The 27,431-nt window shown below is 40.5% G+C and overlaps 1 protein-coding gene across 4 annotated transcripts in view; it reads left to right on the forward strand.

Moving 5' to 3' along the window:
- The window catches only part of TBL1XR1 (TBL1X/Y related 1), a 103,441-nt gene that overhangs the window by 67,454 nt on the left and 8,556 nt on the right, over positions 1-27,431 (forward strand). For 2 of the 4 annotated variants that reach the window (XM_088523910.1, XM_088523911.1), the window contains exons 3-11: positions 17,248-17,350; positions 19,404-19,549; positions 20,993-21,212; positions 22,931-23,063; positions 23,559-23,700; positions 23,973-24,036; positions 24,124-24,221; positions 25,950-26,010; positions 27,214-27,335. In XM_088523910.1, coding sequence (XP_088380036.1) covers positions 17,293-17,350; positions 19,404-19,549; positions 20,993-21,212; positions 22,931-23,063; positions 23,559-23,700; positions 23,973-24,036; positions 24,124-24,221; positions 25,950-26,010; positions 27,214-27,335 — 1,044 coding nt within the window. In that variant the 5' untranslated portion in view covers positions 17,248-17,292. Of the gene's footprint in view, positions 1-633; positions 702-17,247; positions 17,351-19,403; positions 19,550-20,992; positions 21,213-22,930; positions 23,064-23,558; positions 23,701-23,972; positions 24,037-24,123; positions 24,222-25,949; positions 26,011-27,213; positions 27,336-27,431 lie in introns of those variants that run through there. The other 2 variants (XM_088523912.1, XM_088523913.1) reach the window with 2 other exon arrangements.

Below are 27,431 nucleotides of genomic sequence, written 5' to 3' on the forward strand. Positions count from 1 at the left end.
CACTGCATCATACACATGTGATGATCACAGATATATAATGCGTTTAACTTCCATGGAATGTTTACGTTTAAGTCATGTGTGCAGATCAGCTCACCAAGATTATTTTAAGTTTTTGTTCATACAGTATTTTTTTGGATGTTAGGTTTGGATCCAAAAGGTCAAGTTTGAAGAACACTGGCCAGTTTGATTGAGCCTTGTGTTTCCTATTTCTTATCTTGCAGTTGAGTCATTTTAGCTGAACACTTCAGCTAACACTACAATAAGCCACCATATCAATTCTTAGACATTTGTAAATTTTAATCTAGGTACTCCTGAAGTACTCTTTAGTCAGTAGGAGAGCAGCCAAAAAGAACAGAAAATTCCATTAAGACTAACAGTCTATTCTGTTCTAGTGTTTTGGTTTTAGCTAGGAAAAAGCGGGAAGAGATTAGAGTTGAAACTGCCTGTAATGTTGCCTCAATAACAATAGATGGTCTTTAATTTTTGTTTGTTTGTAATGTACTGTAATCAGCAGGAACTGAATGTTGTGTTAATGCTTCCAGTAAAAAGACTGGTAGAAGAGTATCTCTCTCATCCTTTCATCCTTTAAGACAAATATTGATAGAAACTGTCATGCTATGGTTTGTGTTACAGGTGGTGTAATACCAAAGGCTGTACTGCTGCCACATCACAATTTTGTGGGGTTTCAGAGAGTAGTTCTGGTAAGGACACTCCATGATTTATCTATTTATTTGTCGTAAAAGTGGACTGATACTTGGGTACAATTCCATATTGGTATTTACGATTATATGCATTTATGTTATTGGTCAGGTGTCGGCTTTTGCAGTCCACTGAATCTTTACAATAAGTGTTCTTTATTCAATGGTCTTTAACAGCTCCTTTTGGAGCTGTTATTGTCTAATGTGTAAATCCATATTCATTTCATTGAGCGCTGTTGTGATGGGAGACATCAATTCACAGCGTGGAAATGCTAATAAATAGGCCCTTTGACAAAATGCCTTGTAAAAACTGTGCTGTCTCCCTGGTGCGTGGAACCATTATTGTATTAGTGCACATTAGCCTTAAAAAAGGTGCAAAAGTGCTTTGATTTTAGTATGTTTAATTTCAGGTATTAACATCTTGGCTTCCTAAAGGAAATTCTGAATATGTGGTTCAGAGGGCAAATAATCCAGACCACGTTCTGTTACCAGTCCCTTCTTCTTAAATTGAGTGTATGCTCGTGACTTTGTAGTTGTTTTCCTGTAAGTGCATCTGACTGCAGCCTGCTTTCTCCTAACGTGTCCTCCTGTCGTAAGGCTGCTCTCTTGTCCGTGGCTAGAGTTACAGGGAAGAAGGGATTACTTTACCTCTCCTAATAAAGGGGAAATTCATTCTGAGCCCTGCTCACGCGTTGCGCTAGGGCACAACTGTGGGTCTGTGCTGCCAACAGGAGAGAACTGATCCCACACGTGTATCTGCACAACTCTTGATACATACTGCAGATAAACAAATGGGGATGTAATCCCCCTTTGCCCCCCAACCCTTTACATTAGTAAGTCCTCCTTGTGAGCTCTCCTGGATCTATAGGGGCACTCGAAGACAGAGCACGTTTATTTTAGCAGCCCGTGTTGAGCAGGGAGCCCCCCAGGACAGGGCACGGGATGTTGGTGGCTGTTCTTTATGGCCTTGCTCCTGCAGGCTCTGCTCCAACAAATCACTTCAGCAGTTGAAGGCAATGGGACTGCAATCTGTTTAAATATTCTTACGGCTTGACCAATATCTCTCTATTGCAAGTCTTTTTTTTTTTTTTTTTTTTTGCTAAAACCGAGATAAGATGCACAAGAATTTCTTAATGGGATATTCCAGTCAACCTAAGAAGCTGGTAGTAGATTGTTCTGTGCTGGAGAGGGGAGATTGACTAATAATTCAGGGAGACCAGAAGGATGCTGTTTGCAATTGAAGAATTGAAGAATTGCAAGTGAATTGATATAACAATTAAATCAATTTCTCCTTTTCGTTGGGTCTTTCTAAAATACCTGGGCATGGTGCTGTCCATGCTGTTTTCCAGCTGTGTGGATAGTTGCTCCTAAGCAGGCACAAGTAAAACATGTAGACATAACATGAGGATCTCTCAGTGTTGGTGTGTTGAGGAAAACATGCTTACAGACACACGAGGGAAGCGACGTTGTGAAGTTTTGTCTAGCATCAGTCAAGAGTCTTAAAAAGCCGTTCAGCAAGGGAAGGTCATTGCAGCTTCCTAAGGATGATGATGGGAGCTCTTCAGAGCCTGAGAAATACCGAGAATTTTTCAAAATTGTGGGCAATTTGTGCAGTGCTTAATAAAGTATAACGTGACCTGCAGAAGTTGTGCTGCAGACTGCGTCCTCTCCATCACAGTTAACTTAGTGTCACCCTCCCTTATTTTCAGGTAGTTCTCCTAGCGTTGAAATGTGGGGCAGAACTTGGTCTCATGTGATTGCTGTGCTTAGCAGCACGATAACTGAACGGGCAGGGTTGTGCTTGTGTGTGAAGGGGTTGTTGCTGGTTTTATTTTTATTTTTGAAAATTGTCCTGCCTAATTTGGCAGCCTTTGAGCCCAAAAAGCTTGAATCGGAGCTAGCAGAAGTAGTCACTGTAATTGTTTAATTCTGTAAGAGAGAGCAGAGGTCATTTGTGGGGCAGGTTGGAGACTTCATTACTGCAGCTGCCTATGTAACAGGAGCTGCAGATACAAGATGTGCCGTGTTCCTGCCTCGGCTGCCGTTCAGCTTTACTAGGCAAAAACGTTTTCCCTACACATAGGATGAAACTATGATCATGTTTCTAACTGCAGCAGCAGAGGAGATTTTTAAATTAAAAATAGTGCATTTTAATGTAGGGACAATTTGTATCCGACAGATGATGTGTCTTTAGGATTTGAGTAGTTTGCTTTAGAGGAGATTAATCTAAAAAATTTGCAGAAATGAAAACAGGTGTCTGATGTTGGCCTGAGCAGTCAGAAAGAAGCAGCACTGTCCTGGGTTTTGCTACAAATGATCCTTTTTGACGTGAAATCCATTTTATCAATGGTTTCTTTAGTAGCTTCCCCTGCTGCTACTGTAGAAGGCCCCCAGGTTTAGATTTGGAAGGTCTGAGTGTGTGTGCGGGTACAGGGAGGTGCACACAACATTTACACACAACTCCGAAGGCTGCTTGTGCACAAGACAAAAGCTTTGTGTGCAGCAGATGCTTTGATTTCGTTATTTTTTTATCCTCTATGCTGTATAGGAAAATCATAGTAACTCTTTAAAGTATTTATTAATATTTTGTTGAAGCTCTGAGTGTGTTCACATTCTTTTTGTTAAACAAAGACTCACTTTACAGTGTCAAATTAGCACGAAGATTTGGAACATGTTTGTAATTTTCTAAGAGCAATAATGCAGTTGCTTTTACAGATACAGGTGACTTAAAGTGTAGGAGACACCTGGGGCTGTGCTCAGGAGATCTCTGAGAAATCTTCCTTTATGATGGTATAAATATGTCTCTAGATTTAAAAACCAATAGTGTAGCAGACCTGGGCATTCATCCACCGTTGTCCTCAGTCTGGGTAATTTGAGTCAGGTAACATGTTCCACTTTAAAAGGACAAGGAGAGAAGCTTGAGGGTTTTTTTCTTTCTTTTTTTCTTGTTTTTCTTTTCAGGATATTTTATAAAAGAAACAACTGTTCTTGATGATATATTGGAACAGCTCCCATCTGAAAAGGATGTATTGCAGGGTAGGAAGAATCCGGGCAAGGCTGAGGAGTGTGTTGCATGTCTTTCCAATATAGTGTGGATATGCCACCTCAGTATGTATGCTGTCTCAATACTGTGTAAAAAGCCTTGATTCAGATTAATTTAGAGAAAAAGGTTAGCACATGTTGATGGCAGGAAGCGGGGAGTGAATTAGTGGCTGGACAAGCTGAGGGTGCAGTAAGTTTTTCATAACTTGTTTATGAAACTTTGAAGGGAAAGAGGGATAGTAATTGATACGGAAATTTAAATATAGCTAATATAGATTGAGGTATTCTCTGCCAAAACCTCAGCAAAAAGCCTAGACAGAGTAAGATGATATAAAAAAAAGAGCACTTTGAGGTTCAGTAGAGAGTATCATATAGAGACGTGGAGACCAAACGTGTGCATTGGAGTGGATTATTGTGGCAGAACCTGAAAATGCTGTAAATGAAGGAGAGGGCTACTTGTGGGCTTGGAAAACAGCCTGTCCTTGGCTGCGCTGCAGCGGCCGTGCCCGCAAGGCTCCCCCGTGTCGAGCGCCTCCGCGTCCCGGCCCGCAGCAGGAGCAGGAGCTCCGGGGTCGCTGCCTCCCGCCGTGGAGGCACCGAGAGGGAGGATGGGCCTCCGCGAGCCTCTCCCCGAGCGCCTGTGTCCGGCCTCCTCGCGAGGACTCGCATCGCTCATGACAAACTCGTACCGCACTTTAACCGTAATCCCTGGAGAATTCTGAATCTCTTTTGAATGCCCCCCCGAATATATTATTTTCGTTATGTGACAGTTCTAAGACTTCAAAGTGATCCAGGTGCTTCTGGAAAAGTTGTATTTCATTTTACAGTGCACCTCAAGTTAAATCCTGAGGTGCTAAAAGGGTTTTGATTCCCTCTGGCATTGTTTTTTCTCAACTAAAATCTTGAGCAATCGTTCAACTGGTACAGCTGCCTTTTCAGAGGAACGTGCTGATTCAATTATTTCTTCTACTTAATTAATATTAATTTTAAAGCATGAATGAAGATAATGTCATACTGTCCTGTTACACTTGATCTTGCTTACAGGGCTAACTGCTTTTGTCATTGAGGCTCAGGTCTTGAATATTCTTAAACAAAAACAAGGCAGCTTTTAAAGGCTCCATGTGAGTGTGAGAACTGTGGCTTGCACCCTTTTCAATGCTGTTGCTGCATTCAGTTTTGTTAAGAGTTTTATTGGGTAATGAAAAGAAAGTGTGGCTGTGGGTGTTATCGGTGGAGCGCTTGATGAGCAAAGTACGTCTTGTTTTGCAGATGAGCATCCTAATAAGGCAGGGATAGTAGGGGAGTGTGGGAGTAAACATCATATATAACTCAGATTCACAAGTTGTTCTTGTTTTGCATTCATATAGCTCACTGCAGAAGCATGCTGCTTATTATTTTTGTTTTTACAAAATGTTTTTCTGTTCGGGAAGGTCCTGCAGTCATAATGGTTATTTACCTGCATATTCCCCCATGGCTTGCTCAAGGCTGCTTTGGTAAACAGGGATGGATGTGAAAATGCTTTTGTAAAGGGAACAGGGTGAGTTTTTAATCTGGGGGCAAACTTTCTTAAACCTTCCTTAAAACTCTACATTTATGTTTAATACTACAGTCAATCGTGAGTTACGTGCCTTGAATTTATTTTTATTTTATTTTTTACTTGGTGAACATCTTGAGACTAAAAAGAACTTGTCAACTTACATTTAATTCATTCCAGGCTTTTGGTCACATTTCATGGCAGTAGAGAACTAGTAGAGAACTTTGCACACAAAAGATGCTGAATTGCACAGCCCAGCTGCAGTTACATTCTCAATAGGTTTAGTATCTGGGTTAATGTAGAAAAAGGTCAAAGGTGCAGTATATTTCTACTATCAACATGATGGCATGTTTGCCATCAGCCCGTGGCTCATGGATAAATAGGCCTTGCCACAAATAGAGACCATCGAAAAATCATCCTGAGCATCCTTAATTCATTCCGTTTTCACTGAGGGATGCTCTTTATTTTTTTGTCATCCCAGAAGATCAGTAATAAATAAATAAAGATCTGTCCTTGCCTGCAGTGCTTAGTGGGTTCTGATCTTAATGAACGCTCATCAAGAGCTCATCAAGAGCATCACTAACAAAAGCTAAAGCTTATCCCCTCGCAGGGTCTAACAGTTGATCCTCCTCTGAGTGCAGTAAATTGTCACTGAAGGATCTCCTCTGTGTCCTGTGAGATTGTTTTCCTCTCTTTAGTTTTTGGACCTCGTTCTGATATGTTTACACAGAGGGTTTCCCCTTCACCCTTCCTTCTTTGGGAACAGTGTGCTCAGAGTTAGCAGCAGAACATCTGCCCCAGGCAAGAAGCAGGAGCTTTCATGTGCTCACAGAAGGATTTCAGGAAAAGTGCTTTGTTATTCCCAAAGTAGCTGCGTCCAGAGCACAAAGTTCCAGACCACTTCTCTCATGGGACTCATATGAAACACCAGGCCCAATAATGGGGAAACAAATCTGTTTTATTTACATTTACAGTAGCTCCAATCCTCTTCACCTGCTCTGTGAACACAGTTGCTGTCCCTGCACCCTGCACTAATTGCACGAGTGACCTGCTCTCCTATAGCGAGGGGGGAAGACGCTCTGATGAGTCTTGGCTCCAGAAATGATCGTATAAAGCCCCTATTCCTTATCAGGTATTACAGGAAATACTTCTCTTGCTTTATCTGTGCAGTTAATATTCTTTTTAGCGTCGTTCTGTTAACTTCTTTGTGAAAATAAAAACGGCACTTGGTGTCGGCCTTGTGGGGTTTTAAAAAACCTGGTGAGGGCATGAAGAGTTGATACACCAAGGGCAGGGCAAGCGAGCGAGTGGATCCCGGGCTGGAAAAGTCATGTTCCAGTAGCTGCCAGTGTTTATCCAGATGAGCCAAAGCGCGTTGCTCACTAAAGAAAGACCAGGCCTCAAAAAATTACAGGAATTAAGGACAATTATCTAAGTAAGTGGCATTAACCTAATAGAATTTAAAAAGAAAGCTTTTTTTTTAAAAAAAAAAAAAAAAAAAAAACAGACTATAGCAAAACAGCAGAACCCAACCCCTCTTCTCTGTAAATCCTGAGGCACTGTGGCCTCTGATGAGGGTTTCAGGAGACTCTAGCAGATGTCCTAGGTGTAACGCTGGTGCTTTCAGGGCCTCTACGCAAGGGTGATGTGGTCTCCTAAAATCTCCGCTTGACAAGTGCCAGTGTCATCACGCAGGAAGATTTTGCTGTGGTTTTTGGTTGGTTGTTTTCCTTTTACAAAAGCTGTGTGCAGTGCCCACCTGATGCTAGCGTGGCGTGTAGAGGATGCAGCGGGGCGCAGAGGAGCGCTGCAAACACCGGCCAGGTTGGCTCTGAAAGACGTAACGTTACTCCCTGCCCATGGAACGGCTCGGCCACGTCCCATCTCTGCCCTTGCTCCAGCTGGGGTCTGTCTGCAGCGCTTTGTTATTCTGTGGAGATAACGCTTCAAACCCTCTCAACCTGTTGCCGTTACGGCAGCGTAAAAAACTTCCACGTGAAGAAGGAGGGAACGCGCTGTGATAAACACTGCGAGGTGAGGGAGGCAAGGACGAGGCCTTGTCCTGAAGAGCCCTCTGTGCGTAATGCAGAGGCCGCAGCACTAAATAAAGCCAAGTAAAATGAACACAATTTAGCTGAAATAGATGTCTCTCCCACTAAAGATGAACTGAGTTTTACTCAACCCGATGGTGGTTTTTTTTTCTGCAAAGTGTTAGCAATTCTGATTTTTTTTTTCCTTTTTAATAGAAGAGCAGTAAAAGAAGAATGTAGGATAAGATGTTACTGAACGAATTAAAGAAAAAAACAGTTCTCCTGGAAGTGTTTGGAGAGTGGGGAGTTAGTGGAGGCAGCGCTTGGTGAGGAGGTGAAAGCCGGGACCACTGGCTCATGATCGTATGTCCAGTCAGGACATGAAGGCAGAAAAGGATCACCAGCATGACAAGAGAGAACAAGTACACCCAGAAACTGTGAAAGGGTGAAGGTCCTGGAAAATGTAAGAGGATTCCATACACCCTTATGAAATAATTGCTTGTCAAGGTAGGGATGCTGTTGGAGGCCTGCAGGGATACCTTTCCACAGAAAATTGAGGGGTTTATTTATTTATTTATTTATTTTACCACTCGGGTAGAGATAAAAATGTTAATCATAACAAATATGAGTCTGTGCCATTCTACACGGGCAGTAATCACTGTTTCACAGCAAGGTTTCCAGAACAAACAAACCAAAGCCACCACTCATTGAAAACTGGCTAATTCCAGTAATCTGCTGAAATTTAAATAGTTTTTCAATGACCAATAAGTAGCATGAGTTCAAGCTCAGAATGAGTCTTTTCTGCAACTATCAGTATGCAGGTCAGCATCATAGTGAAAAACTGTGTCACTGTTATTGCACTAATATCCATCAGCCCAAACGATTGATGTAGATGTAATCACTGTCTCTAACAGAAGTAAAGTCAGGGTAATGGAACATTGTCACAGGATCAATCTCCCCTGTTTTGAAAATAACCCCCCTCAGCTTTGCCTTTGCATTTATGTACCAGCAGGAAACCGTATCATTCAGTTCAGTTGCCAGAGGCCCTTAAAGCTCTGAAAGATCTATTGTGGGAACATCAGGAACAACATATTGGAAAAAATGGGATGTTCCTGATCAGGCTTGCAGGCTGCATTATTCAGTGGGTTTTCCAGCAGTGAAAATGAGAATAAATCAGCTGAGAGCACAAACGTAGCACAATATGGGGATTTTTAACTTCATTTCTTAGCCTCAGCTGTGTAGTTTGTACATGTTTTTGACCCAGAAGTTTGAACCATAGGACTTGGGCTCATTTTCAGCGATGCACATTCCCAAGTAGAAACCGTCTTTGGATTTTTCTTCCTTTAGTCAGAAAGACCTCAGCAGAAGCTCTTGCTAGTGCTCATTTTGACCTTGAGAGCTAGTCTCATTTGTTTTTTTTTTGCTCCCACATTCATCCATGATGAATTTTTCACTAAGGCTTTAATGCAGCACACATCATTAGCAGCCAAATACTTGCATGCTTGAAACCAGTGCATGGTTAATCCCGATGTTGCATTGGATCTTCAGCAACCTAGCAGCCGTTGCTTCTTTTAATCTGCATTTTTCTTGGACTTGGTGCCAGAAATCTATTGCTGTTCTGTGTCTAGGTCCAGAGGATATTAGTGTGTCATTATCTCAGCCCTTATCCAGAAAAGTGATTTCACAATTAAAAAAACACTCCTTGAGACAGGGTCTTCACATTGATTGCCAAAGTCCTAATTCATTTAAATTAGCTATTCTAAAGGATTAAAACTATTTCTAAGGGGGACAAGCTTCTAGTGGCTTAGGAATTGAAGATCTATAGCTCCTTTGACGTTACCGCTGCTCCTGCAATGACCTCTCCAACAGGGAAGTTTGCACCTCTCCATGGAGCGATGCCAAACGCTTATGTGATGCTTTCCTCTGCCTTCCAGCGCAGAGCTTAGTACAGAGCCCTGAAGGTGGATCTTGCAGGTCCTCTCGTGGAGTCCCTCCTGGCCAGACTGGTACTGCTTGCCCAGGTAAATGCACCGATTCTGCAGATCAGCCAGAAGTATCCCCAGGACGTATCCCTCGTGAGTCCTAGAAATGCCACGTTTGCAGTGCTGCTGCCACAGGCCGCTGCCCAGCCTGTCTGCAGGTAGCACAGCCTAACGCTGAGGGTCATCACACAAACAATTGCTGTTTCTTCCTTTCCAAAATTTCCTTCGCTGCTCTTTGATGAAAGATAATTTCTTACTATTGGGTCATATTTCCAGGTGTGCTGTGAAAGCAGTTTAGGTATTGAAAGAGGGTTGTGATTAACACTTTCAAATACTGCCTCTAGACAGTTTTGATTTGATCTTAGTTGGACTGCACTGGTGGACTTGAGCCTTGTGCTTCTGTGTGTAAAAGCCCTTCCGTGGCTGCCTCTGCAGGAGTGTGACGGGGTGTTGGGCTTTGGGATGGAGTGAGGGGGAGTTGCTTGGATTAGGCAGTGAAAACTGAGGCAAAACTCGCTTCCTGTGACTGTGCTGGCGTAGGGATGGATGTTTTGAGAAGCTGGATTTAGCTTTTAAATTTTAAAAGAATAACATACTTGTAGTTTCAGAAAGATGTTTCACAGCTACCCCCATTTTACCATGCAGAAAAGTGGTGCCTAGAAAAATAACTGTTTTCCTGTTCATTTAAAGAGCAGAAAATTTTTCAAATATTGTTGTGATTCTAAGGAGAGAAGATCTGTCCCCCACAGCATTTCTTCATGTGCTGCACTGTAGCAATGAGGAGACTTTGAGAACCTAAAGAACATTGACTGAAGTGTCAGCACCAGATATATGTAGCCAACCTACAGATAGTCATTAAAGCCGTTTTAATTTAATAAGGGGAAAACCTTACAGAAATTTTGACGAATACCCATGTGATGTTTTTTGGCTTGTTAAAAGAGAACCCAATTAATGGACAATATTTTGTCATTAAATTAGCTTGATATATAATAATTTGATTTGTGTTACACAGGTTATTTCAAAAGACATCCTTAATGGTTATTTGCGTAAATCCATCGTATCAGCCAATGTCAATATCCCTTAAAACCATTAGAGATATATATTCAAGAAGAATAAAGAACTCCAGAGATAAAGACAATATAGAGATATATGTGTATTTATTTGTTCCAAGCATTTTCTACATTTACACTTAGGACTGAATGTTTAGCGTATGGACTTACCATGTGCTTCTTTTGTTTAGAAGGATTTTGACTAACTATGGAAAGCAGAACTGATAGGGATGTATACTTTTTAAATGGGAAAAAATGAATTAATTTATCAGAAGCTGTACAGTGAGATCAAGCCTTTTTTTTTTTTTTTTTTTTTTTTCTTTTTTTAAATCACTGTAGCATGCCCTACAGCTGTCCTAATTTCGGGAAGCTGTATTTTTCCCCCCTTTACAAAGAAGAGAACTGCTAGTTTTGTTGCCATAGTATTGGAAATGTAATTCTGAATACGCTGTCACTCGTCTCTGCTGTAACATCCGGAATCCCAGTCTCCTGGGTCACACAACATATGACTTTGGGGAGGAGATTCGTAGTTCAGTAATTAAATCCTACTTTGCTCTAGGCAACAGCAACAAATAGGCTTCATCTGCAGCTTATTTTGTAATAGTATTCTGGACTTCACTTGGTGTTTCTGGGGACTTACTGCTCAGATAAGTAGACAATAACTGTTATTTTTAGCTTTATTTTTTTTCCTCCTGATTTGTAATTCATTTTCTCCAGAATATTTCAAACTGGCTTTGTCATTTTATATGCTCCGTACACTCATATTGGCACAGAAAGATGGAGACTGTTCTCATAAATTAGGTCACTAAAGCTGAAGTACATAGTACATATATTTATTGACTGAGCTAAGGAAAACAATTCGGATCAGGAAAATAAAAATCTATCCTTTAGCATTTAGAGATGAAGGTGTATTCCAGAGATTGAAAATAAAAGCAAAGCATTAGAGGTAAAGATGAAAACGTGAGAAGCAGCTCTCTCTTTTGTAATTACTGAAAGGAAAACTTGGAAATCTTGACCACATGGGAAATCGGTAAGAAGCTTCATTAGGTAAAATTACAGATAATTTTATATGCAAGTTCACATTTGTTGTAGCTTATTGAGTTTTAAAACTGAAAAGAGGATATTACAATAACAGCAGCGTAGAAACAAAAGTAAGAATTCAGAAAAGGACATAATTTTCAGTTTAAAATATATTACAGCAAAGCTTTTGCACTTAATTATTCATTCGAATTTGAAAGGTTGTAAAGAATTCCTAATTGCACATTTGACAGATAGTAGGCAAGTCTTAATAAAAACTCCTCTGTATTGTGCCCAGAATGACACCGGGCCCTGTCCTCAAAGGAAGATGCAGAAGAACAAACAGGAGTGTTTAGAGCAATCAGTCAATATCAATATTGATTTTGATAGAAATCGATCTCTAATAAATTCATATGCAGAATGACATTGGTTGTGTATAGCATGCTTAAAGATACAGCAATCACCAACATTTTACAAGTTTTCCTTTGTAAACAGCTTGTGGAAGAGTGTATCTAACACTTCCTTGAATTAGCCTTACTAAGTACAGGGAATGTTTGGTGTGGAGACACCATAACTGGGGGAAGATTCCTTGGAAGATTCATGTTTAGCAGAATAGCAGCCAAAATACCTTGAACAGATAGTACCTTGTGGAAACCCGGTTCTTCAGGCTGCTCACTGGGTGAATTTGGTGTTTGGGTGAAGTTCTGCTGATTTCAGGACTTCATCAGGAATCCAGGAGTCTGCCTGATCTGTAGAGTTGAATTTAAAGAGCAGCCTTTTCATTTTCTTCATCACCTGTTCTGTCAAATAGGAATTTGTGCTATTGGTTTCTCTTTTTCTTAATCAACCGTGTTGCAGTTGGTCAAGAGGTAGTCTAACGTATCTGCCCTTTTTTTCCTGGCAATTACCTATCCCATGAGCCGCTGTGACAGCAATTACTGAGTTGCCCAGGTTCAGCAAATGGTTTCCTGGGCTGTGCAGATCCCCAATTTTAGTTGCAACATGTAATGAAGGAAAATGTGTACCATTGAGAAGACTTTAGTTATTAAGATGGATAATGTAGATGTGAAGCAAAATTGTAATAAAATCTTCCAAAGGACATAAGCACACCTCCATTTTTTTTTTGATTTTTATTTTTTTAATAATGCTCACAGTCATCGAAATTGTAGGATCTGTAAGCAGCACTAAATTGTGGTGTCGCTCTGTGTGTACACATGCCAACAAAACCAAATATCTATGTGTTTCCTGTGAAAGAGGAAAAAAATAAAGGGACTAATGTTAATATTTTTCTTGTCCAATATTTTATTGTTTTTGTAGTCAGACTTCTGTTTTCCATGGATAAATGCAGCAGTCTGTTTATAGCTGAAAATTAAACCTATTTTGGAGCTACCTGGAGTGTTGAGTATTCCTTTTAACATATTGTATTTGGTAACAAACTAAATTGATTGGTATGTTTTGGGGTAGTATTATTCCCAAGAGCCTGCCAGGCTTTTGGTGTCCTACAGAATTACAATGTGCTGGAGCCTACCTATAACTGTAGAAGTGTTACCTGCTTAGGCTGTCGTTTGATATGGTAGCTATAACTCTAGTAAATCTATTGCATGTTCTAAACCTGTGATTAAGAAATAGGAAGCACTGATCTGATATATAAACTTTCCTTGCCTGTTTGTTCAAAAAAGGGCTATCAGGCCATGAGCCATATCAGGCAGCATCTGTTCTCCAGCATTTGGCACAAAGCGGGTATAAAATACAAAGCCAGCATAACACACATAGTGGAATGATCATTTGAGAGAAATACAGTCAGATTTGCAGTGTTGGGTACCCATTAGTCCACAGATCAGTATTAATGATGGCTGAGCTTGACCTCATTTTAACAAGCAACATCTAATGCTGCTTGTAAATTTTACCTAAAATATGAAAGAATGAGGACAGCCCTTCAAAGGGAGGACAGTGAATCATTTGGAAAACTTGGCTTCTAGAGGAAAACTAAGATGATGCCTGCTGGTGTTTCTGAGTTACTGGTTTGTAGCGATGTGTTGGAGTAGTAGAGGCCAATGTTTGCTAAACAGAGGCTAAGCTGAAGCTGGTGTACTGACCCTGGGATAAGAAAACTAACAGTTTTTGAAAAAATAGTGTAATGGTTTTTGTTTAATCTCAGACGTTAATTTATAGTTTAAACAAGTGGATCGATTTGTTGGAAGCCCAGAAGTGCTTTTGGTCTGGTTTGTTACTGATGCAGTTTCTGACAAGATCTTGAGCTTACCATGTGTGCTGACTGTTGGCTTTTATGGCTGATACCTTTTATGGCTGGTAGATTTGGGGAGTTTAGGCGCTTTCTATGGTGATATTAAAACCTTTGTCGTATGCGATCCCTTTCTTACAAAAAGTATTAAGATAATGAAAATAGAAATGTTTCTTGTATGAAGGGGTCCTGGGCTACCTCAGTGTTCATACTGTCTCTGATTCAGTGGAGCTATAGTAAGCCATAGACTCGACCTCTAAGATCCAGCAGATCACCAGTGTTTGCAGCTGGTGGTTTGGAAACAATTATGGGTTTGGGGATTATGAACAGAGGGCGGGCTTTGCCACATATATATACATATATGTATATATAAGTAATTTCCATTTTATGCAATGGGTCACCCACACCATAATTAAATTTTCTTGGCGCACTGATATTTCCAGACATTTCAGGGAAGTGTGTGTGCAGTCAGAATGCCTAATAACAGGCGTTCTGAGGTGGGCTTAGTTTTAAGCGGTAGGTATTGATCCTGTGTCACTTCTGCTATCTTGACTTTATTTTGTTGTACCAAATGACTACTGTAGATTTTATCGTTCCAGCTTAAAAAACTCCCTGCCAGAGCTGAGCCAGCCACAGTCCTAGCTCTCATAAAGCTGTTGCAGCAAATTCAGAGAAGAATCTGGAATTGTTATAGGAAAAAAACTGATGACATGCCCTAGGCTGGAATTTAAAAATATCAGAGTCAGTTTGGAAAATTTCATCTTTTGTTACCTTTCTAAATTGTGCTTTTGGGATGCTGTTTGAGCTTTCAGCTGTGCCCCTGTAGGTGCTATGGAGCTGCCCGAGGAGGGGAGCAGTGAGGCAGCCCGTGCCTCGGCCCCCGGTGCGTGTGTACGTACGTGTGTCCAGTGAGTTCATCTGGACTGTTTCTGGTCTCACGCTGCAGACCCAATGTCTATGAGCAGATCCTGGTCTAGCCTTTGCCTCTCGGGAATCTGACTGATGTGCTCGGGTGCTGCTTCAAGATGTCCACCGGGTCGTTCCTTTAGGAACTGGGTTTCCTTTAGGAGTGTCCTTCGAACTGAAACAGTCATGGGCTTCACCCTACTCTTCTGTCTTTCCTGTAAATCCACATTGTAGTGCATTGACATCCACTAAGTTATATTTATCCATTAAAGTCTTCAGGACAAAACTTACAGCTTTGTGGAGGGCCAGAAAATTTGTATGTATCTAGCAATTTCTTTTGCTATATGGTGTGTATATCCATATATATTCTTAAGTAGCTGGTTATGTTTTCCACCTGTATTTGTAATACGCAATTGTAAACACTTTAGGATATTTTGGGAAGCCATTATTAAAGTAGCCATTAATAAAGTAGATCTGCGACTGTGGAGCGTGTGCGAACATCCGTGGGCACATGCATATGTAGAGGACCAATATATTTTTCCACCTCTAATTTTCTTTCCCTTCATCTTGGTCTTTCCTCTTCCATTTGTGTGTGTTTCATTTAAGCCGACGTTGCATTCAGAGCCTCTTCCACATCCCAATCCATCTTCCCAACCAACTCGAGCCCTCGCCGTAGCCGCAAGGAGAAAAGCGCTCGTGGGGTTCATGGCTTCGCTGGTTGTTTCCCTCCATAATGCTGTTCTTCTTTGGCAGACACCCTGGGCAAGTTTAGCATGAAGCGGGGGGGTGGCCATGGGTGTCGAGTCCTTGGAATAACAGCACTGGCTCCTTGGGGGCCCGTGGTCGGCCCTGCTCCTCTTCCCTTGAGGACTCCTTTCCTGGGACATCTCGCAGCCGTGGCAGCTGAGTGCGTTGCAAGGGGAAAGAACTACCGAGCCCCTCTCATCTCCCCTGCTGTCACATTTTCTCTCTAATTTGCCTGTTTGGTTTCGGGTGGGGACGGGTTGTTTGGGTTTGCTGGTTCCTTTTGCAGTTCCTCATTTCCCTGCTTTGTGCGCGCGCTGGCGGCCTCCTCGCGCGCAGGCCTCGAGGAGAAGGGTTAATGCAGCGGGCAGCTTGCACAAGACTTACACAGGCACTTCAAAAGAAGCATAAAGTAATATCTTGGTAAGAAACCAGAGACTTTTGCACCCTTTTCACTTGCACGTCCTCATCAGATGAGTTGTGTATTTATTTAGCGTATTTTTGTGTTTTTCAAGTGGTTCCTGTGCAGAAGTCGGTGCTGCACTGCCACCTCTCGTCAGCTGGGCAGGAAAGCGGCTTTGCCTCAGCTCAGCGGCAGGGCTTGTCTTCACCTTCACCCACATCTCTCTAAGGAACCAGCCTGGAGACATTTTTCTCCTTTGGCTTGGACGGGGGGAATAGCGCTTTTGACCGGCAAGTAAAACTTGAGTTTTCTTCTGGAGTTATTGGGCTAAATAACTCCAAGCAGATGGGTTTCCTGTGAAGCAGTTGGGCTGGGAGTGGGCAGCCCTTCCTGTAGCAATAGCACTCGTGTCTGATTTCTGCGTTCCTCTTTTTGGATGGTGCAGGGAGATTTTAAAATCTGTAATAGGCAATGAAACAAGCGTTACTGTTTTTGTATGTGCGTAATGTGAAAACTGTGCTGTATCGTCCTTTTAAAATGGACGTCCTTTTCGTCCTTTTCCTAAGGAGAGTACAGCTCCTCTCCGTATGGAGCTCAGCCTGTGGGCCCAGAGCCCCTTCCACGTCGCCCCTTCCCGTGCGTGATGATCCCAGCTCTCCGGGGCCGTGCGGGACGTAGGTGCTTCACCCGAGTTACTCTTAGACTCTCTCCATTGCCCATTTTTTGCTGGCATTTCCTAACCCTAAAGCAGCATGGCTTTGTTCTGTTTCCTTAAGAAATCTTATTAGGGAAAAAAATGCCTAGAAAGAATATGCAGAGCCTTGTACTACAAGTCCCTTTTCAATGCGGATCGTGCTCTTGTAGGTTCTTGTTGCTTACGGCTGCGTTCCTGCCTCCCGCTTCGTGCACACGTATCGAGTGACCCGACCGTGCAGCCGCTGAGCGCGGAGGTCGCGGTGCAAACTTTCCACTTGGAGCACCACAACAACGTGTTCTCCACTCTTTGTACACAGAATCTAGGTCACAGTTGTTCCAATAACCTAAGGAAGGTCACTGGGCTGCTTTGACTTAACTTTCGTAGAAGGCAACCGAATGAGAAACTTGGAGGTTTGCTGCTGAAAAGTGCCAGGCGGCATTAGATACGAAATGGGTTGTATTTCATACTCTCTTTTGCAAGCTGATGTTTTTACTTGTTTATTTGATGTCAAATTAAACAAAAAAAAAAAAAGGCTTTCTGCTTTCAATACTCAGGAGTCATGAAAATGCTCTCAAAAGTGAGGCTGAACATCAGATAAAAGACTGGCTTTTTTCTGTTCATCTCTACTGCTTCGTATTTTAAACTTGGTCATTAACTATTTATGTAGTCTGCATTATTTGTCTTGCTAAATACTCACTGCTTGGTTTTATTAATCAAGGTAAATTAGATACATACCCACCTGTATTTTAAAACATTGATTAAAAGCATAAAGGAATGCTAATAAAAATACTCTCCTTAAACTTTGTCAGAAACTGTAAGTCATTTGCGTTATAAACAGAGCTTTTTTGAGAAACTTGCATTAATTGCTGAAAAGGCTTAATCAACCTACTTTCTCATTTTCAGGGTTGTGTCCTTTGTTGTGACCTCATGGTTTAACTGGGAATAAAGATGAGTATAAGCAGTGATGAGGTTAACTTCCTGGTATATAGATACTTGCAAGAGTCAGGTGAGTTATTCATTCCTGGTTATTAATGCATATTTATTTGGTATTCCTCTGCAACTGGCTTTATTGAATGAAAACTTATTTTACTCTGTTGACAGTAGGTGTGTACTTGTGTCTGAACTGTTCCTTGGTGTGTCCCCTCAACAGGGAATGAATTCCTGCCAAGTTACTGCCCATAACTTAATTGGTTTTAGTCATTTGGAGTTTTTAGATGGCAGTAAACCAAATAAGGGCCCACTCAATTGCTAGAAAAGCTTTTGCTGGAGAATGTTTTTATCTGCTGGATGGAAGTGACACTTTGTGCCCTTTCCTTTGGGGCTACTTGGAAAAAAATGACAGCTCTTAGAAACCGCATTATTTTCTGAAGCACTCGGGATGATGGTCCCGTGAGCCGCTCTTGCATGATAACATTTCTGCAGGTTTTGCTGTATTTCTGAGGAAGAAATAGCAGCTGAGGCCATGTGACTCATATCATTTCAATCTAAATACAGATAAACAGATCTTCTTTTAACAGGAATGACTCTTGGATTCTCTAAAGTCTCCCTGCAGGATGCTTTCTTGGAGGATGTAGCAGAAGTCTTCTGCTACTTAGCAGTAAGAGCAAAAGACAGTTGAATGATGTCAAGCTTGCAAAGCAGCTTTTTTCCTGCCACGTGGAATGCAGGAACACTTTAGTATTCCCTTAGACAATTTTAAAACTTCCAAAAGCCCAGATGACTGAAAATCAGGGCATGTCCCAGTGCGTGAAGGAACGATGACTGCCAGCTGGCAGGAGGCCATACAATCTTAACAACACCTTTAACAAATCCGAGCATTAAAGCAAAAATTAACAGGAGTCTTCAGGTAACAGTGAATGAGATCAGCCTTAATAATGTCTATGTGACTTTGTTGCTTCCGCATCTCAGCTGAATCTCAGTTTTGTTTAGTGATTGCCATTGTGTGGCTTTAGACTTCTTTCTCAAATGTGTTTGACTGAAACGTCTCCTGTTAGGCAGACAATATTCTGGAAAAATTCAGTGGAGTAAGAATCCTTCACCTAGAGTCAGTGAAATCAGCCCTTACGCAGTAGCCTGTCAAATTATTAGGTTGTATGAAGAAATGAATCTGAGAATGGGGAGAGGAAATGACATGACAAACGTTTTAGTGGCTCAGGGGAATTCTCTGATCCAGGCAAGTAGTTTAACAAGGTTTCTCAGTTCCATCCACTTTTCAAATTTTATCCTAGTGTATTGGCAGTATCACTGACCTGAAGGAAGGTTCCACCCTTTTGATAATGAAAAAGGATAAACCTTTAATGTATTTATTTTTTATACTGGCACAGAAGAGAACAGACTTCTGGTTTTAGAGAATAATGTTGTAGATAATTCCTAGGTTTGGAAGAAGTAATTTTCTTGTTTACATTTCAACTTGGTCATCATTAACCAGAGACATTTCTATGAGAGTAATCTCATTTTGCTGAAACAAGAGTTTTTCCTAGGTAAAATCTGCCTTTTTAGGACAATCAAATAAATAGCAAACTACTACTACCAGTGTTACACCGTTATGTGCTTCCCACTTCGTTAGCAGTGAATGATACTGATTTACTTCTAATTGCCAAAGTATACACAATTATGACAGAAATGTACTGTGAACTTAATTCATTTTATTTTCATGAGTAAAAAGTAAGTGGGCACAGGAAAATAATATGTGAATCTTGGAGTTTATATGTAATATATAAATTTATGTAAAATAATGGGTGTTATTGCATGTTATGTGTTTTATCCTTTTATACTTATTTACACAGAATTGTTTTGCCAATAAGAACATTATAATCAGTAATTGCTGTGTGTGTATATTTAAACCTAATTTTTGACTTTTTCTCATGTTAACTAGAAGCATATAAGAGGAAATAAATGTAATCAGCTGTGTTCAGAAGGCTTTGAATGAGTTTCTCAGTTCATGAGCTTGCTATACTTCTGTATTAACTTGCTTAAATTTGTAAACAGATTTCACAGTAGCTTGACAAGCAGCACTGTCTGTGTGTCCATCAATTCTGATGTTTTTGCCTTGTCTTCAGGGTTTTCCCATTCCGCATTTACCTTTGGTATAGAGAGCCATATCAGCCAGTCTAATATAAACGGTGCTCTGGTGCCACCAGCTGCTCTGATTTCCATCATCCAGAAAGGGCTGCAGTATGTAGAGGCAGAAGTCAGTATTAATGAGGTAAGGAGGCTTCGCCTGTAGGCGCATTCTGCTTGCAGTAAGTTTGAATGTTAGTGCTTTTTCTTAACTTTCTTGTATCCTATTTATTTACTTTTACTTCAGATTCCTTACTGCTGGTGTTCACCATGACTCCAGTGGTGGAACCAGAATGGAGTGACATAACTGGGTAGGGCTTCTGCCCAGTGCAGCCACACAACACCAGGCATGGTGTTCTGGCTCATTGCTTAAAGGTCCGTTGTCTGTAGAGTTTTTACCCTACTATAATGTTGTAGTAAATCCAGAAAAGTGCAATAAAGTAACAGTTGAGACAAACAAGCTCTTGGTTTCTGTTCGTAGACCTGCGCTAGGGAGGTGGGAGCGAGCTCTGCTGCTCTGCTTAGGTGCCGAGTCTCTGTGGTGGAATAGTGAGAGCCCACAGAAGGCAAGGAATGGCAGGTAGAGGAGGATTTCCCTTGTGGAAGAGAGGAGAGAGGTGGATGCTGCTTTGCCTTTTGCCTCTTCCAGCTAATTTAGGCTGAGCAGAATCTATTAAACTTGATTTTAAAATCATTTTCTCATCAGTACAGAAAGTTATGTATCTTATTGGCTGAGACTGCAGATACCCTCAATTTCCATTCACTTTTATGTTTTATCTTAGGGGGTTATTAGCCTTTGTATATGCCAGTTATGTTACAGGAGAAAACAGATTTTTCACTAGTTCTGCTGCCTTTCCAGTGTCCTTTGTGTCTTCTGTTGATACGTATTTTTCTCAGCCCCAGCGAAGCAAATTCTTTCCATCAGGAAGCCTCAGAAAAATAAAGCAAGTTATCAGAGTGGAAGGGGGACCCTATATTTATCACAAGGAATCCTTCTAGATCCCCAAAATAGATCCTTACAAAGCCCTAGCATATGTATAAGGGTATTTTTAACTGAGTCTTGTCCATTTCAGGATAAAATTCTCTGCTATTTGCAAGCATGCCAGCACTGTTTAAAAAAAGAAGGAAAACTAGTCAACTCTCCAGATAATGTGTTTATGGAAAGTATTAGTTTAATAAGATAGAATAACTTCACAAGCCAGTGACCCGACTTGCGATGTTTGCAGCTCTTCAAACAAACCATTAGATTTTGTTGCAGCCGCTCATGTTTGAAATCATATTCATAGATAGCTTACAGAATTTCTTGCCTTAGCAGACAATTTTGCAAATGCAAAGCGTATAACTTCTGGTCCTAGAACCTCTACCCGTGGCTTTTTAACATATTTATGACGGCCACTTAACTTTAGCCTAAAATTCCAGTGCTAACCACAAAAACGATGAGATATTGAGGGTATTGCTTCCAGCGCCATTTGTAAACCGTTGTCTCTTTGTTGTATTAAATGAAAAAGTTAGTTTTTGAATTTTTGCCGGTAATGTTAATTCATATTTGGTGTTGTCTCTTCTGTTTTTTCCCTCCGCTGTGAATTAGGATGGTACCTTGTTTGATGGTAGGCCGATAGAGTCTCTCTCGCTGATAGATGCCGTGATGCCTGATGTGGTGCAGACCAGACAACAGGCCTACCGGGACAAGCTCGCCCAGCAACAGGCGGCAGCCGCCGCCGCCGCCGCGGCCACCAACCAACAGGGAGCGGCCAAAAATGGGGAGAACACGGCCAACGGCGAGGAGAACGGGGCACACACCATAGCGAGTAAGTGGAGGCAGAAACGACCGTGCGGGTGACGGCATCGCCTGTCCTTCAGCATGGAGGCTGCCAACAGCCCCAAGAGTGCCCTGTGCGCTGTGAGATCGATGTCCGTAGGTGTTGGAGGGAGTGCCAGCTTGGTTAGGGATGCTCCAGCAGATAGTGTCACACCTGGGACTGCCCCTGGTTGGATACTGGCTGTTGTAGGGCAGGCGGAGGTGAACTCCTGCCTTCAGTAACACACAACAGGCCATTTAGCAGAGTCTCTCTTCCAGCTCTGCTCTTCTCCTGTCATACGAAAGCTTTCACAAAGGAATTTAATTCATCATTGGCAGTCAAAAGGGCATAGCTTAAAATCAGGCTTATGATAGGAAAAAAAAGATATTAAAATGAGGTTTTGCAAACATTCTGGAAGCCCGAGTTTAGAATTCTCATTTTAAATTGAGAATGACAGAAGAGCACAGAAGCATCTGAATCAGAGGCATTATTTCTGACAGAACATTCGTATCAAGCCATGTGTACATTTTGCGTTTTGTAGGTGGATTTTTCCTTTTTTTCATTATTACATATAATAAATACAATCTTAGTTTGGAAATATAATGGAAGTGGAAATATAATGGAAATGTAATCTTAGATTTAAACAAAGAAACTCTATTCTTTGATGATTGCATTTAAAAATCTCCAAAGAGTGTTTCCTTGTTAACTGGAAGTTGTATAGAATAACCTAAAACTTAACAGTTACTGTTAAACGTGATACCAGCAACCCCTACTGGCTAATACAGCAAATTATTCAGGCATTGATTCTCTTTAAGTGAAAGTGTGTTTTATTTTTGGTGTTCTTTCTTAAAAATATGCATGTTCTAATAGCCTGTTCTGTTTTCTCACGTATACAAACAGTGACAGAAACCCTTAATTTTACCTTAAGCAATAGATGTGATGGGGGTTTTTTTAATCCAAAATGAATAAATTGGTGACCGTTTAGCAATGTTTATATTCTGCATTTATTTTGCATGTGAATTTATATTTTGTAATACAAAAATCATTGATGGTAGGTGGCAGGAAAACTGCCAGATGAATTACCCCCAGTGTATTTTATAAAACAGTATAGATTCAACATTACTTCCACACAAAAATACTATATATTGCCACAGTTTCACCGTAATCGCCAATGGAGTTTAAAAAGCAGATATTGCCAAAATTTATTATATTAATTAAAACTATTTTCTTAAATAAAGTATTTGAAACAAAAATTCAACATGCGTTTTATTGCCATTGCTGAAAAGGATAATTTGGACAACTAATAGATCATTAATGTATTTTAAAATCTTTAAAGAGCACATAGACAACTAGCATGCTGTTCAGTGCAGCATGATGTCTGACAAATTAGAAATACTTTTAAAGTCATTATATATTTTTAACATAGCAAAATGTAACTTTTGACTTCAATTTTGAAATTTCAATAGCAAATGCATTTAGATGCTGACATTTAGAAGGAAGGTTTCTTGCCATACATGATGTAAAGTTTCTTAGTAATAGTAAGTTTCATCAATAAATTGGATCTTAAAAAATAAAAGAACAAGAGATTTTGTCAAAATTTCAGTCTGTGGCATTGTGAATTTATTATTGTGCTCAATTCCAAAGAATGTTAATCATACCGTAGTGAAAACATATTATCTCAAAATATTAAAATCCCCTTCTCTCTACTGTTGTTTCCCATAATGCAGATAATCACACGGATATGATGGAAGTAGATGGAGATGTTGAAATCCCTCCCAACAAAGCAGTGGTGCTGCGTGGCCATGAGTCTGAAGTATTCATCTGTGCCTGGAACCCCGTTAGTGACCTCTTGGCCTCAGGGTACGTATGGTAACTAAAACAGGGTGTTCATCACCACCTCCAATGGGCTGGATTTTGCCAACAGAGTCTGCTGTCTCCTGCTCATAATACTTCCAATTTCGCTTCTGCCATTCACTTTTTGTTTTGTTTTATTTTCCCTTTGGCACATTTCTTCTTGTCTGTGTGCTTAGTGGAGTCCAGCTACTGGTATGTTTTGGATGCCTTTTGATGAAGGGGGGCATGCTTTCAAAAATGTAGAAAAAATATATAAGTACAGAAAGGAAAGCAAACTCATTCACATGTGTAAGCGCAGCCATCCGGGAAAATGTATGTCCTTAAGTAAAACATAGTAACATTTGCTGATGTACTTTGTATGCTTATGGTAATAAATTAAAACAAAACCTTCCCCACAGCTGCCTACATCAGATTTGCTGCAACATTTACTGCTCTGATGGAGGGGAACCTTTTCTGAAAGAAATAGAGAAAGGTGTTTATATTCTCACAACTGTTTTGTAGATCTGGGGATTCAACGGCACGGATATGGAACCTCAGTGAAAACAGCACAAGTGGCTCCACGCAGCTGGTACTTCGACACTGTATACGAGAAGGAGGGCAGGATGTACCGAGCAACAAAGATGTCACATCCCTGGATTGGAATGTAAGTAGAAGTTTTGGTGCCCAAAATCCTCTGAGGAAGTTATATCTGATTTTACATGGTGACAGTTAAAGTAGCAGTGATGGGGCATCCTCTTTTATGGCTCTTAAAGTATTTCTATTTTTGAGTTGCATTGTAAATTTTTGTGTTGTACTTTGGAGACTTCTTTTTAGTAAACTGCAATGTACTGAATAAATTTCATTAATCTTGTGCAGAAGCCTCTGCCTGCAGTTTGCTTTGTACAGTAAAAATAATAATAACCTTTGTGCTGGCAGAGTGAAGGTACACTTCTAGCAACTGGGTCCTATGATGGGTTTGCAAGGATATGGACTAAAGATGGTAAGTGAAATGCCTTTAATTTCCAGTAAATTTTCCTCGTTGTGACTTTAATTTTTTTAATGTATTCATATCAATATAAATTTTCAGGTAATCTTGCCAGCACCTTAGGGCAACATAAAGGTCCTATATTTGCGTTAAAATGGAACAAGAAAGGAAACTTCATTTTAAGTGCAGGAGTGGACAAGGTGAGATTATCTTTGGTAAAATTAAAATTCTTTACTTCACCTCTCTAATTTAAACGTCTAATAACATAGAAAGCAACTAAACTGAAATAAAGTCACGAGAAAGAAACGTGTACTTAAAAAGAACTAACCATGCTACCCAAATTCTCTTGTTTTTACAATAGTTCAACAGTGTATTTAATTCATTACATTTTAGTGTCCCTTCATCTGTTTCCAATTAGTTAGAAAACAAGTGCATTGAACACAGCAACATTAGACCCATTAAAATTACATCATCCAAAATTTAGCAACGCACTTGATGGAAAGCCTCAGAAAAAAATCTCACTGGAGAAACGCATTCTGGCTGATGTGAATATCAGTCAAGCCTGAGAGTGATTAAACAGACTAGAGACAGAACAAAAAGATGAGCCTAACTGGGGAGGTGGCAGTAATGCAAGGTCGTGGTGACCATCCTTTACTGGTGTTTTATTTTGTGTGTCTGAACAAATGTAGAGACTTGCAAAGTCTTTAAATTCAAACTTGCTACTGTGGGAAATTCCATGAACCATAGTAGCAAGACACATAGTGATGGAGAATAGATTTAAGAAGAGAACAAAACTAAAAATAGTTGTCTGATTTCTCTTCAATTTCTTACTGATTTGAGGTGCAAAGGTAAACATTGGCTTTATCTTAATGACCAAGTGCAAGTTCAATATAGACTGCAGTTCCACAATAATATAATAATAATTTAGCTGTCAATACCACTAAAAAGCCTTGGGCTTTATCCTCTATTTACTTATATACCTGGTTTATCTGCATTCTTTTTAACCTGGTTTGCTTCAGTGCCCAGCTTCACAAATGCTTGTGCTGGCACAAAGGGAAAGTGAATGTCTCAAAGCATGGAAAGAATAGGAAGCTGGCCTGGCCTATGTTAGTCTTAAAGTCTTTGTGGAGGTTATTTCAGCACTATTTTGCAGAAAAATATGCTGTAGGGGAGAGAAGCCTCATTGCTTCAGTCACTAAAACTCATTGCAAGAGCTGAGATTATGCTTCTAAAAATATTCTGCATTAGCAAAAATATTAAGTCAACCTTATGCTTCCTTTTCCATAAATAATTTGCACAGTCAGTTCACATCCCCACTGAATTCAGTGTCAGAATTGTCATTGATTACTGTGAGGTAGGTCAGGAAAGTTACTATACGATACAACTATTATAAAATATTCATTTTGTCATATAGTCTTTTGTGCATCAGCAAGCTATCAGAAAGGTTGACAGAGAAGAGCTTGGAACAACAATACACCTATCCTTAAAAACCTGAAAGCCTTATTTATGAAAACCTAAGTGTTTATATTAAGCTCTCCTTAGGGACAAAGAAGGTTATATCATTATACAAGTATATGAAATTAAAATAGTTATATATTGAGGAGTGGATTAGGGGAATATAAGTAGGAATAAGGAAATAACTTTATCTCCAAAAATAAAAAAGAGGAGAGAGAAAAAGGGGGAAAAAAAGCCACACAAAACCTGAGATGTTGCTGCGTATTTTGTATCTCTTCTGTTGTAGATACTGTACACAATATATTTTCCAGCATTTCCTTTAGTATTGGATCAAACACTAGAGATATATTAATTATGAGTAGGCTTGGGAACTGCAAAGTGGACTTGGTAATCTGCTACATCTGAATGTGGGGGTGGGGGAAAATTAGGAATTATAGAAGTCCATTTATTGTTTATTTATCTGTTTGATACAGACCACAATTATTTGGGATGCCCACACTGGGGAAGCCAAGCAACAGTTTCCTTTTCATTCTGGTAAGTCTTGATTTTATTTATTAATGTTGTTTTTTCCTCCCCCCCTCATTTTGGGTTGTCATCCCCAAAGAACAAAAAAAAAGTTATTAAAAAAGTCTGAACTTCAGTGCATTTGTTCACAGCATTTAAAAATCTTGCAGACAGTCTTTGAGGACTGACTGCTGTGTTTACAGTTAGATGAATTTAAGCAAGGATGGAGTAGTTTTGCTTTATAACTTCATAACTCACAGTATTATTGCAGTTATATGAAAGTCATACAAGGTAATCCAGTTACTATTAGCTTGGTCTAGTCCAGTGGCAGCCAAATCAAGAGGTTGGGCTGCTGAGGATTTCTGCTTAGCAGCCACAGACTACGTTTGTCATCCTGCTACAGTATCCTGTGCTTCTCCTAGCCTGCCTGCATAGCCCTGTCTCCACATCCTGGATTTTCCTGCTTCCTGCTGTGCTGTCCCCATTGTTTTTTGGCCACTGGCCCACTGAAAGGCCAGGGGACATTCCCTCTCCACCACGATGCGGGCGGCCTCATGGAGCTCAGACAAATTGCCCTGGGAGCTGCGTACTGGGCAAGCTGGAATCAGTTGGAAACCGGAGCAGGAAGGATGAGGAATATGTCGCTGAAGAGCCTTTAAGAGATGTCTCCTTTCCACTCACACTGTTCTCAGTGGCATGACACCAGTCAAAACCTGGTGGATTCCACATGCTGTCCACCACAACTACCTAGTCCTGACCAAGGGAATATGTGGCCCATGATTAAGTTACCATAGCTTAACAAGATGGGAGAAAAAAATACATATGTATATAAATCTTCTACTGGTTGCCATCCATGAGCACAAGCATGGACTGTTAGTGGTGAGCATCTCCTGCAGGGCAGTGTGTTAAGCTGTTGGGGGAGACCTGTTCCTCAGACTGGCTCTTGAGATCTGTTTTTAGATGACTTAACAGTAGCTTGTTGTCCAGCTGCACTGTCTTCTGTGCAAGTGTTTCATTTCAGATACATTTCACATTTTAATGTCTCCGATTAAATTGTTTCATTTCTTTCAGCTGCATTTCTCACTGCTCTGAAGTGTTTGATTATTTTTAGAACAACTGTAGAATTAACAGTTGCTTCCTGTTGGCATTTGTCCTAAGCTGTAGCCCACTAAATTTGCACATCAAACCCCTGCAGAATACATACCATTGTTTTAAATGTCTTTCTTTTTTTAGCACCAGCATTAGATGTTGACTGGCAGAGCAACAACACGTTTGCCTCTTGCAGTACAGACATGTGTATTCATGTCTGTAAATTAGGACAAGACAGGCCCATCAAAACCTTCCAGGGTCACACAGTAAGTAGTGGAAAATGGTGGTTGCTATACGATATTTTTAGGCAGAAAATAGTGGTTGCTGTATGATATTTTTATTATTAATTAGGGGTTGAGACA

Source organism: Tinamus guttatus, unplaced genomic scaffold (genome assembly GCF_059628265.1).
Source record: "Tinamus guttatus ecotype Peru unplaced genomic scaffold, ASM5962826v1 Tinamus_guttatus_pri_ptg000198l, whole genome shotgun sequence".
In the NCBI taxonomy this organism is placed as follows: Eukaryota; Metazoa; Chordata; class Aves; order Tinamiformes; family Tinamidae; genus Tinamus; species Tinamus guttatus.